The sequence below is a fragment of the Anguilla anguilla genome, chromosome 3 (assembly GCF_013347855.1).
Source record: "Anguilla anguilla isolate fAngAng1 chromosome 3, fAngAng1.pri, whole genome shotgun sequence".
NCBI classification, from domain to species: Eukaryota; Metazoa; Chordata; class Actinopteri; order Anguilliformes; family Anguillidae; genus Anguilla; species Anguilla anguilla.
Window position 1 is genome coordinate 36288667 of NC_049203.1, and position 12093 is coordinate 36300759.

General features: G+C 37.9%; 1 protein-coding gene across 1 annotated transcript in view; it reads left to right on the forward strand.

The window, feature by feature from the left end:
- Positions 1-12093, forward strand: part of LOC118222801 (titin-like) — a 202142-nt gene that overhangs the window by 1977 nt on the left and 188072 nt on the right. The window contains exons 2-8 of the mRNA XM_035408658.1: positions 1478-1578; positions 5645-5848; positions 6197-6484; positions 7093-7181; positions 7270-7490; positions 7741-8014; positions 11642-11791. Of these exons, the coding sequence (XP_035264549.1) occupies positions 1491-1578; positions 5645-5848; positions 6197-6484; positions 7093-7181; positions 7270-7490; positions 7741-8014; positions 11642-11791 (1314 nt within the window). The 5' untranslated portion in view covers positions 1478-1490. The remainder of the gene's footprint in view (positions 1-1477; positions 1579-5644; positions 5849-6196; positions 6485-7092; positions 7182-7269; positions 7491-7740; positions 8015-11641; positions 11792-12093) is intronic.

Below are 12093 nucleotides of genomic sequence, written 5' to 3' on the forward strand. Positions count from 1 at the left end.
ACTGTAATTGCCTCATTATAATGGAGATAAAGCAGGCAAGATATTTTAAAACATTATGGTTTAAAAATACCTAAGGAACTCTAAATTTGGGGGGGGGGGTAGATTTTGGGAATTCACAATTCTTGTAGCTCCCTCCCTGTTAATTACCTTTTAAGTTCTTAATACACTTATTGTGTGATCATTTACAAAATGTTGGGTAGGAAATGATCATAAATAGTAGTATGAAATAAATCTATGTTTTATGGATTTATTTCATTTTTTTGCTTTTTAATCAGAAGTATATTTTTGAGTACATTATCTAATACAGTTATTTGATTTTTGTGCAATTTTGTGAATAAGTAAATAATCTTGTCTGCTTCATATTAATTCCCAAGGGAATTATGTCCTCTTTGAATCACTTGTAAAAATGTGCTAAGATATAAACATGTATGTGAATATAAAGTAATTGCTCTGAAATGTATTCTGAGAACAGTTTGAAAATGACACATTTGCATGCACAAACAGTATTACTAAATATTTATATTTATTAAAAATTAGGTATTTAAGGTATGGCTTACACATAAATGTTTCCCTTTCAATTGCTTATTGTAATGACCCACAACATGCATACGATTTGTCTTTAAATCCTGGAGTTCCTTTAAAATTATACAACATATACAAGGTATTTAATCTGTGTAGGAAAAACCAAATGCAACACCAAAGCACATTCTTGCTTCACAAAAATAGCCAGTAGGATTGATCACCTCAATGTATTTTCATGTATGTTAATTGGCTTAAAATATTTCAGCTCTTTTTTTATTTTTTATTTTTTTTACAAAGGCAGACGGTTTAGCACTAAGCTCATTTACATATCACATAGATTTTTTTTCCTTTCATTTGAATGCAAATTATTCACGGAGAAGACTCAATTGTTTACTCAAATACAGGAATGTAGTACGAGAGAAAAACAATGTAAGAACTATTTATATCACGTACAATATTAGTCATTTCTTAATGAGAAATGTCTGACAAATGTTAACATTTTGTCAGCGTTTCCAGGCTGACATCTGTGGGTTGGATGAGCTGTATGCTATTGATTGATGACTCCCAGTTGCCGCTGCTAAGTCTGTGAGGTGTCAGTCACTGCTGGGACTGGGGGGTTTGCCCTGACACCCAGACCCCATGGTGCCACTGGTCTCTCAAGTGTCAGGCTGGAAAGGGCCAGGTGCTCTGGGGTTAAATAAGTGATTCGTCAGTTTCTCTCTTTTCTAAATACCTAAAAATAACACCAATTATCCTGTCTATACAGATTAAACGATTATATTAAAATACTGGGTCTTAAGATAAAAATGATGCCGCATGTTAATTTGTGATGTAATTAATGCACACGAACATGTTACTGTTTGCACTGCTGATGTTAATGTGTGTGTGTGTGTGTGTGTGCACATACTCACAATAGATGGGTAACATTGTGTGTCTTGTCTTTCTTCTTTCTCAGGGTGCCTACCAACATGTCCCAGGCGCCAACGTTTACACAGCCGCTTCAAAGCGTTGTGGCACTTGAGGGTAGTGCTGCAACGTTTGAGGCTCAAGTTAGTGGTAAGGAGCTAACCTTTTCCCACCTGTTCTTAGACCTTTTGCCATGCTTACCATTCCTTTGATTCAGTCTACAACAAAAATACAGTATTACATTATATGTATTTGGTAGACGCTTTTATCCAAAGCGACGGACAATAAGTGTGAAATTTAACAGCTTTTTAAAAAATTCTTCTTTTTTTTGTTAAATGCGTAAATGCATTTAAATGCAATCTAATGGTTTTCATAACTGGGTCATATTAATATTGTGATGCAAGTTCATTACAATTGAACATATAAATTAACAATGATTCATTCAAGTAATTGTAACAATAGAAGTAATAGTAAATGTATAAGAGTGGAAGACCACCATGGCCACCTCTCATATGAGTAGTTACATGTTGGAGGACATTGCAAGTCATGAGTCTCTTGTTTGATATTACATATTTATTTACAAAAGATAAACCACCTGCTGTTGATGGTCATTATTTTTAATTGCCAACTGTGTTCTCGATTGAAAATTTTCTCTCAAACCTGATTCTGAAATGCCATAGGTTTTTGTTGTTACTTATATGCAATTTGATCATCTGGCGCTATGGTTTGAACTGATCGTGAAAAAAAATCATGTGGCCTTCCAAGGTCAGGGTTGGAGAGCCCTGTGCTAGTGCATGGCATGGTATAGTACTGGCTTCTAATTCAAATTGTTAGAGGTAAAATAGTCTTTATTTATAGTTATATTTTTATGTAGCATATTTTCATTCATGTGTTAGGCACAAAGACATTTGTGTTTGAAACATGACATTGGTTTAGTGCTTCATGAATATTTTATGGTTCATTATTCAAGTATTACTGTTAAACCATTTGAGCAGAAAACATGTAAACATGAGACCATGAGTGAGGGTGAATGCAGCTCAGGTTGTTTGACAGTTCTACTATTCTCATGGATGATCACAGATGGTATTGTTCTGTGAATTTACAGTGATACCTATTAATAATTGTATTATGTCTGTAACCCTGCAAATTCTATATACGTGTAGTATAATTTGGGATGTATAGCTATTTTACAACTGAGTAAAATTATACATTTTCTTTGTCGGAAAGAAAGTCTTTCAGAAGTCTGAAAGAAATATACAGTAAGCTCCATAATGTTTGGAACGAAGACATTTTTGGCTCTGTACTCTGTACTATCAAATAATTCACGTGGTTAAAGTGTATATTCTCCATTTTTATGAAATGGTATTTTTATGTAGAAATAAAAATGTTGAAATTACGGCACTTTTTATGCATAGCCTCCCATTTCAGGGCACCATAATTGTTGGAACAAATGGCTTCACAAGTGTTTCTGATTGGTCTGGTATGTTCAATAGCTTTCTTAGTGCAAGAGAGCTTTTAGTATGTAGTGTTGATTCTGGGCTTTTGATTGTCTTTGGAGTCTGTTATTGGTATTTGTCAACCTGAGGACCAGAGTTGTGCCATTGAAAGTCAAGGTAGCCTATATGAGGATGTGAAATAAGAAAAAGCAGTTAGAGACATAGGCCCAAACTTAGGCTTGACAGAATCAATTGGTTGGGACCACCAAACACCTGTCCGACAGATCAGAAATGCTGTTCAGGAAGCAAGCTTGGCTGTGTTAATGTCCACGGAAGACTTCACAAATAATGCCACAGGGGATACACTGCAAGATGCAACCACTAGTTAGTTGCAAAAATAGGATGGCCAGGTTACAGTTTGCTAAGACATACCTATAAGAGCCTGCAGAGTTCTATAAAAAGGTCTTGTGAGGGAGTCCGGCGGCGGTTGGAGACAAAAACTTCTGTTCACCCAGGTTTATTTACAGGAGATATGCTTCAAACCAAGAACCGGTGCAAAATGTGTACAGGTGACGACACAACAATATATATACAACAAATACCACAAACAAAACAAAAACGAGTAAACAAAATAACAGTAGGCTATGCCTAGTAGGCCCTACTCGTTTGAATAAGCTGCATGGCTAGCATGACCACTCAGCACACACACAACATAATCACCCCAGGAGGACTTTTCCTCTGGCTTATATAGCCCAAGGCCCTACCCCGATAATTCTATTTTTTTTTAAAAGTTTCTTCCCTTTATCATTATTTCTTATTTTACATATACATTTCAGGAACAAACAATAAATAAATACTATCCATAAACAAATGAATGAGAATAATGAACTGTCCATTACAGAAAACAAAAGCAAATGCATAAATCCTCTCCCTTTTTGTATCTCACACATGATGTGTCCCAAACACCCCCATGAAAAAGCCCTATGGTATGGCCTGCGCTTCCTTGGAAGGCTTCCAGCAAAACCGGCTGCAGGTTTGGTCGGCGTTTGCTAGCTTTTAATGTAATACAAAATAAAACAATGTTTAATATGATTGTCACCTTTTACATTGAATAATTTCACTTTTGTCCACAAATTACAAGTAATTTACTGCAAACAAGTGTAGCGCTACCAAATTCATTTCACAGAAATTGCGGTCGTTTTTTTAAAAGTATTTTAAATTTGCGGTAAAACGAACATTGTTTCTTTTCCGTTTTTATCATACATTTCCGTTCACATTCATTTACAATTCACCTTCATAACACACACACAGGTAAGTTCATTTTTCCCTCCTTCCTTCCAAGCGGCCAAAACCAGACTTCGTTTTTGAAGCTAATTTCCTGGTCTTGTTGTTCCTGGTTGCTCACTAGCGCCACTACGGTTGGCTCCAGTATAGGTGTGTTCATATCCGGTTTCCACGTAAGTCTACGGTACAAATGCGGTCAAAATACAAAGTCAATTATTTTTTCTCATGAGAACAAATAGTCACAATATGTGTATTTTATTCGTCTTATGACTGTCCATGGGTCGATTTCATGATTTATTGTGTCATTTGGGCACTGTTATAATATGTGTTGTGGACCAATGAGGTACAGTTTGCGTCACTTCCTGATTACTGCAGAGGACAAAGCATCCCATTTCGTAGTGATTTCATTATGGCGTGTGCTATTTACAACTGCACTAGACGACCATAAAATAATCCTCCTCTGAAGTTTTTCGGTAGCCGAGTCATTTTTACTATTTCCTTTAGCCTACTTAACCAAATAATTAGTTGGCAGAAAGCGTAATCAGCTTGCTATATTTGGTAGTCCAGTAGCCTATGCTAAAACAGTTCGCAACTTTGGCTACCAAGCCATTTGACTAGCTAGCTAACCCTAACCGGCAAATATTCAATGTCAAACGTGTTTGACGGCTTGTCAGTCGTGTACATTCCGTAAATGTCTACCTGGGCCATGCTTCACGCATGTGACAAAGCTACTATAGTCCCGATTTTGGGATAAACACTGCAAAATTTTCAGTTTCACGAAGCGAATTAAGAGGTTTATTTGCTGGATACATAGCCTACAACACACGATGAAATCACACACACAGAATTTAACGAAATTAACCATCTTTGTAAGACTGGCATTTAGAAAGGAACATGTTTTTAGCATTTAAGAGACCGACAAGAGCATTTAAGACAGTGGTTCTCAGAATCGGTCCTGGGGGCTCCTTGCGTATATTGGCTTTTCTCCATTGGTTTTGATGATCTAAAAAAAAATAGCCTAATAATTAGAAATTCAGTGTATATTATTTTTGTCTTCATGCACCAGGTGGAAAACTTGCTGTACAAAGTGCGTTGTCATATTTACATGCCTGCAGATCAGTTATTAAAATACTTGGTAGATTTGTTAATCACCGCTGACAGTGTTCATTTTTATTCGGCAAAAAGTGACTTGCGAACGATCGGTCAGCTAGCGCCCAGCAAGTGGACACCACAAACGGCGATGGAGTAGTAGCAGTTACTGGCTCATTAACTGACTGTGGCGAAAACCTACGACGATAACTTGCTCGGTTAACAGCAGGTCTACCAGACAGTTATATGAAACTTTTACCACATGTGGGTAGTTTGATTGCAAATCTACAAGTGTGGAGTAGGCTACAGAGCCAAATCAAGAAAAATTTGAAGTTGTCCCAAACATTAGGGAGCTCACTGTAGTCCTGTTATATACTGTTAAATTCAATGCTAAATTTTACACACAGGCGCTCCAGTTCCTGAGGTGAGCTGGTTTCGTGATGGCCAGGTTCTTTCTGCTGCCGCTCTGCCCGGCGCACAGATCTCGTTCAGCGACGGCCGCGCTGTACTGACGATCTCTGCCGTGACAGCCGCGCACAGTGGAAGATTTTCCGTACGAGCCACCAATGGTGCTGGACAAGCCACTAGCACTGCCGAACTACTTGTTACAGGTAAAAAGGATATTAAAAATTGTTATCAAGATAAAATCTGTTAAATACAGCAAGTTTTTCTGTAGTCATAGATTTGCCCTTGAAAGTTGTTCATAATTTCAAGAAGAAATTATTGCATTTAGAACCTACTGTATACAACTATGAAAAATGTGTATTTGGATATCTGGTATGCATCGTACCTTATTCGTACTGTTACTATTAATTTGTGTAATCTATTTTCTGCTGTGAACACATCATTAACATTTGTACGAATAATAGAGTCTGACAATCCCTTTGTTCAGGGTGATACGTCAAACAAAATGTTATTGATTATTGGATTGACTAACGATTTTTAAAATTTATTTTCAGCTGAAACCGCGCCCCCCAACTTCATTCAGAGACTACAGAGTATGATTGTGAGACAAGGAAGCCAAGTGAGACTGGATGTTCGCGTGACAGGAATCCCTACACCTGTGGTGAAGTTCTATAGGGAGGGAGCTGAGATTCAGAGCTCCACTGACTTTCAGATTGTTCAAGAAGGAGACCTCTACAGCTTGCTGATTGCTGAAGCCTTCCCTGAAGATTCTGGAACATACTCCGTTAATGCCACAAACAGCAGTGGACGTGCCACATCTACAGCTGAATTGCTTGTTCAAGGTGAACTTTTTCATTGTTTTAAACCTTTACACACAATTTGTTTTTCTTAGTCTCACTGCTGTTAAGGATATTTGATAAGGAATTTGTTAAAATCTTGACATGTACTGAATGACATATCCAGAAAAAGGCCTGGACTATATCAAAATGTGTCCTTAAATTTAATGCACAATTAAACGTGTGAATAGTCCCCCCCCCCCCCCCCCCACACACAGTTTGAGGAGATAATTTTGATGTATGCTGAACTCTCCAAACTGTGGAGAAAAAAATGACTTGTTTGTAATGGTGAATGAAATCTAGAGACAAATGTTGACTGAATCACAGTTAAAGGCCATACTCTGAATTATTAGTAGAAGTTATGTCTAACATTACAGATCTAGACTTTATTAATGAGCCACATATTTATTTCAGTTTGAATGTACCAAAAGTGAGAACAAATGAGCTATGGAGTGAAAACTACCAAACTAGCTGTGGAAATGTGTGTCATTGTGTGGCTTCATTTTCAAATGGTATTAATTTATCATGTAATTCTTCTTTACTTGAACATCAATACCAAAAAATATTAATTAATTAATTGCATATGTATCAATTCATTTTTGCATGATATTCAGGTGAAGAAGTAGCAGTACCTGCTAAAAAGACAAAGACAGTTGTCTCAACTGCTCAGATTTCTCAAGCTCACCAGACCAGAGTTGAAAAGGTAAGAGAATGTAAAATTAACAATTGGATTACTTAATGCTGATTTGAATTAAAAAACATGCTAATCAAAATTTTTCCATCATTCACAGAGAGTGGGAGCTCATTTTCAGACTAGCACTTCAGAAACAATGGAAATGCATGTGGAAGGAGGTGCAGTTATTCAGCAGCTGCCACACAAACCCCCCCCACGTGTGCCCCCGAAACCAACTTCCAAGTCCCCACCATCTATGGTTTCCAAAGTTTCAGCCACACGCCATCAGTCGCCCTCTCCTGTGAGGCACGTGAAGGGGCCAACTCCAACTCCCATCAGGTAAACCACTGGTTGCTCTGTGGCACTGCTGCGCAAACAGATTTAAAAAAATTTGTTACATTGCTCCTCATGACACACCATTTATTGGCTTTTTATTATTGCACAATTCTAACAATACTATTGAAAACAAAGTACTATCATGAAGGGTCAAATGAAACCTCCCCTTTCATGTCTCAACCACAATCCCCCATATTTGTATGTTGTGTTTGTTCCTTGTTCTGACAGATATTGCTTTTGTTCTCTTTCACAGGTCTGTATCTCCCTCCACAATGAGATTGTCAGTTTCTCCTATCAGACCTGTCAAGTCCCCAGTCATGACCCGTAAGCAGGTCACTCCCAGCCCAGATGTTCTCCCACCATGGAAGCAAGAGGACTATACAGAGGCCAGTTTTACTCGCATGATGACTGCTGGTGCCACCCAAGTCCAGACCGCTGCAACTCACGTGCACATGGAGCAGCGCTGGGAAGGCTCTTTTGGGATGCAGCAAAAAGCTACTGGAGGTTTAGGAGTTTCCATTAAAGAGGTAAGATAATCATCCACTATCCCTATGAACATGCACCATTGCCACCTGGTGGCACATCAATATATGTGCAAGTATGAGTCCCCAGATGACCTCTCCTTGAAGTGGCCTTCTTAGTTTTGACAGTGGTCAGCAACTATGGCGTTATTAGTTTACCTTAATTATTCCTTAATTCATTGATAAATTATTTGTTTCTAAGGATTGTCTATTTTAAACTGACTCATTTGTAATAGGACCAGCATGAAAGTGATAAAACAGACGCAGCAGCTGCTGTAGTAGCTGCAGTGGACCAGGCCCGTGGCCGCACACCCACCTCTTGTATCACAGAGTGGACCAGCACAGAAACAAGCATCACTACCATGCCCTTAGTGCCCATCCAGAAGCAGGTAGTTCAGACATCAAGTCCACTGTCCAATCCAGTCACCCTTCTCATAGTCCCATGGGTTTTTCTGTTTTACTTCACAGTATAGCCTACATGACGATCCAAAACCATACATGCGCTTTGTTTTCTCAAGCATTTCACCGCATTCATTTCCCCATGCATTGTACCCATCAACCATGTTTTTTAGTATGCGTTAAGGCACTTCTACTGTATTTTAAATTTGCTGTAAGTATTAAACATACGGCAATGAATTTATCATACGCCATATATAATATACAGTGAGCTACAATGTTTGGGAAAAATACATGTTCTTTCTTGATTTGGCTGTGTACTTCACAACTTTGTAATCAAATAATTCACATGTGGTTAAATCACAGGTTTTATTAGAGGGTATTTTTATACAATTTGGTTTCACTGTGTAGAAATTACAACACTTTTTATACATAGTCCCCCCTTTCAGATCACCTTAATGTTTGGGTGCATTTGCTTTTCATTACTTTGGAGTCTCTTATTGGCGTTTATCAACACAAGGACATGAGGCATGCCAATAAAAGTCAAAGAAGCCATTATGAGGCTGAGAAATAAGAAAAAAAACTGCCAGAGACATAGGCCAAACCTTAGGCTTACTAAAGGTTACTTAGTTTTGTAATATAATTAAGAAGGAAGAGAGCACTGATGAGCTCAGTAATTGTAACTGAACTAGTTGGCCAAGGCAAACCCTGCGGTTGATGATTGAAGAATTCTCCCCATATAGAAGAAAAAACCCGCATTTTCCAGTCCGACAGATCGGAAGCGTTCTTAAAGCGGCATGGATGTGTCAGTGATTACTTCAAAGAGTAAAAAGACTGACCATGTATTTGCTCCACCACCATGCACTAAACCAGCTGATTCTAATTAGCATAACTCTTCACCATGGTAGGAGAACTAATTATTGTAATCAGCTGGTTTAGTGCATGTTGGTGGCGCAAATACATGGTCAGTCTTTTTACTCTTTGAAGCCGGGTTACCCACCTCTGTTACTGTCTGCATTAAGTCTCCAGGAACATAAATATCGAGGCTTTGCTGTAAGATGCAAACCACTAGTTAGCTGCAAAAACAGAATGACCAGGTTACAGTTTATACCTAAAAGTACCTAAAAGCCTGCAGAGTTTTTGAAAGGTCGTGTGTACAGATGAGACAAAGATTCCTTAGCATCAGAGTGATGGCAAGAGCAAAGTACAGAGGCCAATAGGAAACATGGTGGTGGGGGTGTTATGTTTTGAGCTTGTATGGCTGCTTGTCTTTATTGGTAATGTAACTGCTGATAGCAGCAGCAGAGCAAATTCTGAAACATACAGAAGCAACTTATCTGCTCAAGTTCAAGCAAATTCCTCCAAACTCATTGAATAGCGCTTCATCCTGCAGTAAGACAATGATCCCAAACATATTTCTAAAGCAAAAAAGGAGTTTTTCCAAGGCCAAAACAGTGAAATTCTTGACTGAACAAGTCAGTCACCCAATGTGAATCCAATTGAATATGCGTTTTATATGCTGAAGAGATAACTTGAGGCAGTTAGCCCCAAAAACAAGCAGGAGCTGAAAATAGCTACAATGTATGCCTGGCAGAGCATCACCAGAGAAGATACTCAGCACCTGGTGATGTCTATGCATAACAGACTTCAAGCACTCATTGCATCTAAAGGACATGCGGACAAAGTACTAAACCTGACTACTTTCATTTACATACTGTAGCATTAATATGTCCCAAACATGATGGTTCCCTGAAATGGGGGCTATGTATTAAAAGTGCTGCAATTTCTACATTGTGAAACCCAAATCTACAATAATACCCTTTCATAAAAGCTGAGAATCTATCTGCACTCTAACCATATTTGAATTGTTTGCAAATCTTAGATTGTGAAGTACAGAGCCAAATCAAGATAAAAATATGCCTTTGTCCCAAGCATTGTGGAGCTCGCTGTATATGATTTGGTTTTCTTGTCTTCTCTCAGTCTTTTCTCATCCTGTACCGACATGGGCTCCACAAAGCAATATTACCATTCAATCCACTGTCTGATCTATCATTCAATTGTTTTTATTTCAGCAGCGCACTTAATTTAACTGTATTTGAAGGTGTCTGAGTCAAGATGTTCATTGACTGTAAGCAATGAGGAGAACATTCTCTTCTCTGTTTTTATGTCAGCATGGATGTGTGGGTATCTGTGAGCAGGGATTTTCAGAATTGTATGGTGGATCTTTGGTTTTGTTTTTTGATGCTTAATAGGCTAATATACATATTCTGGGTCTATTAAGTTAATGACAACAGATTTATGACCTAGCATTGTCAAAAACCAGAGTGGTTGAATAAGCTGTTATTGGTACAGTATCTTGTTGGTATCATTATCGTGCAATATGGTCAATGACTGTAAGTTGCAGGTTTTGCTAAAATGAATGATTTTTGTATTGCAGGTTGTACCTTTTTGATACTATTTCACACATTGATTGTCTATGGAGTGATTGCCCACCAAAACTATTTTTGTGCTTATCACTTTTTGTACAGAGCCTCGCAAAAGTGTTAACACCCATCTATAGATGCTTTTTAAATATGAAATTATGTACACATAAATAAAAAAGCATCAGCAGGGACTTAATAATGTTAGTACTAACCAAAGTTTAGCTGGCATTGCATTGTTGTAGCTAACTTGTATCTGTGAATATGAACATTTAGTATTAACTAGATAATGATTGCTGTAAGTGTAATATCACTGACTGACATGCTGCTGGTCCAAGACTGAAAAAGGTTGCCAAGAAATCTAGGCTATGCAAACGGAAATAGTATATGCTCATTTCCTTGATTTCTCTGATGTGGGCAGCTGATGTGAGAAAAAAAAGTTAAACTATGTTTTAATAGTTTAAGTCTTGACTTATTTTGCATCCAGTATCACAACATTAAATAATATTGTGCTACACAGTTCCTATGCATTAGCCTATACGCCCAAACCATTATCCTCTCCCTACAATTTTTGCAGGCAAACTGTACATCTGTAATCACTACAGTGTTACAGTAACAGCATCAGACATTGCATCAGTCTTGGGAGAGGGTGACATATTTGTATAGCTTCCTGTTCCCTATAAAGGAATAAGCTTCCTAAACAACCTAGTTGAGAAAAAAGATTCTTTCATTTTTCTTTTGTCTTATATTGTTCTGAATTATTATGGAATTGCTAGTCTAACTGTATTTTCTTATCACTTACTTTGGGGACATAAAGAGTGCACTGGACATCGAAAAAATGACAGCGGTGGCAACAGCGGTTGCTGTTACTGACCAGGCCAGAGGGAAAGAGGCTGTCAGCACTGTGGCAGAACACAGAGTAATGGAAAGCTCCACAGCCATAGATACACAGATGGTTCAGGAGCAGGTAGCTAGCAATGACATGTTTGTCTTTACCCATCTACATCTCACATCCCTTTTTTATCTCCAAGATCCAATGTCACACAGTAGTAATTCGACCAGCACCTTAAAGCATGCGTTCAAAGTCACGTGATAGCTTGCATCATCCTAATAGATACCGCTCAGACAAATTTATAGTATACGTATATGTATTTTTTCGCTAGCTTTGGAAATAAGTCATTTATAGAGTTTTAACTCTTGCATATTACCAATTAATGGTTTCTGGAATATTTTAAATTCATATGTTTACAGAGACAGTATTAACAGTCA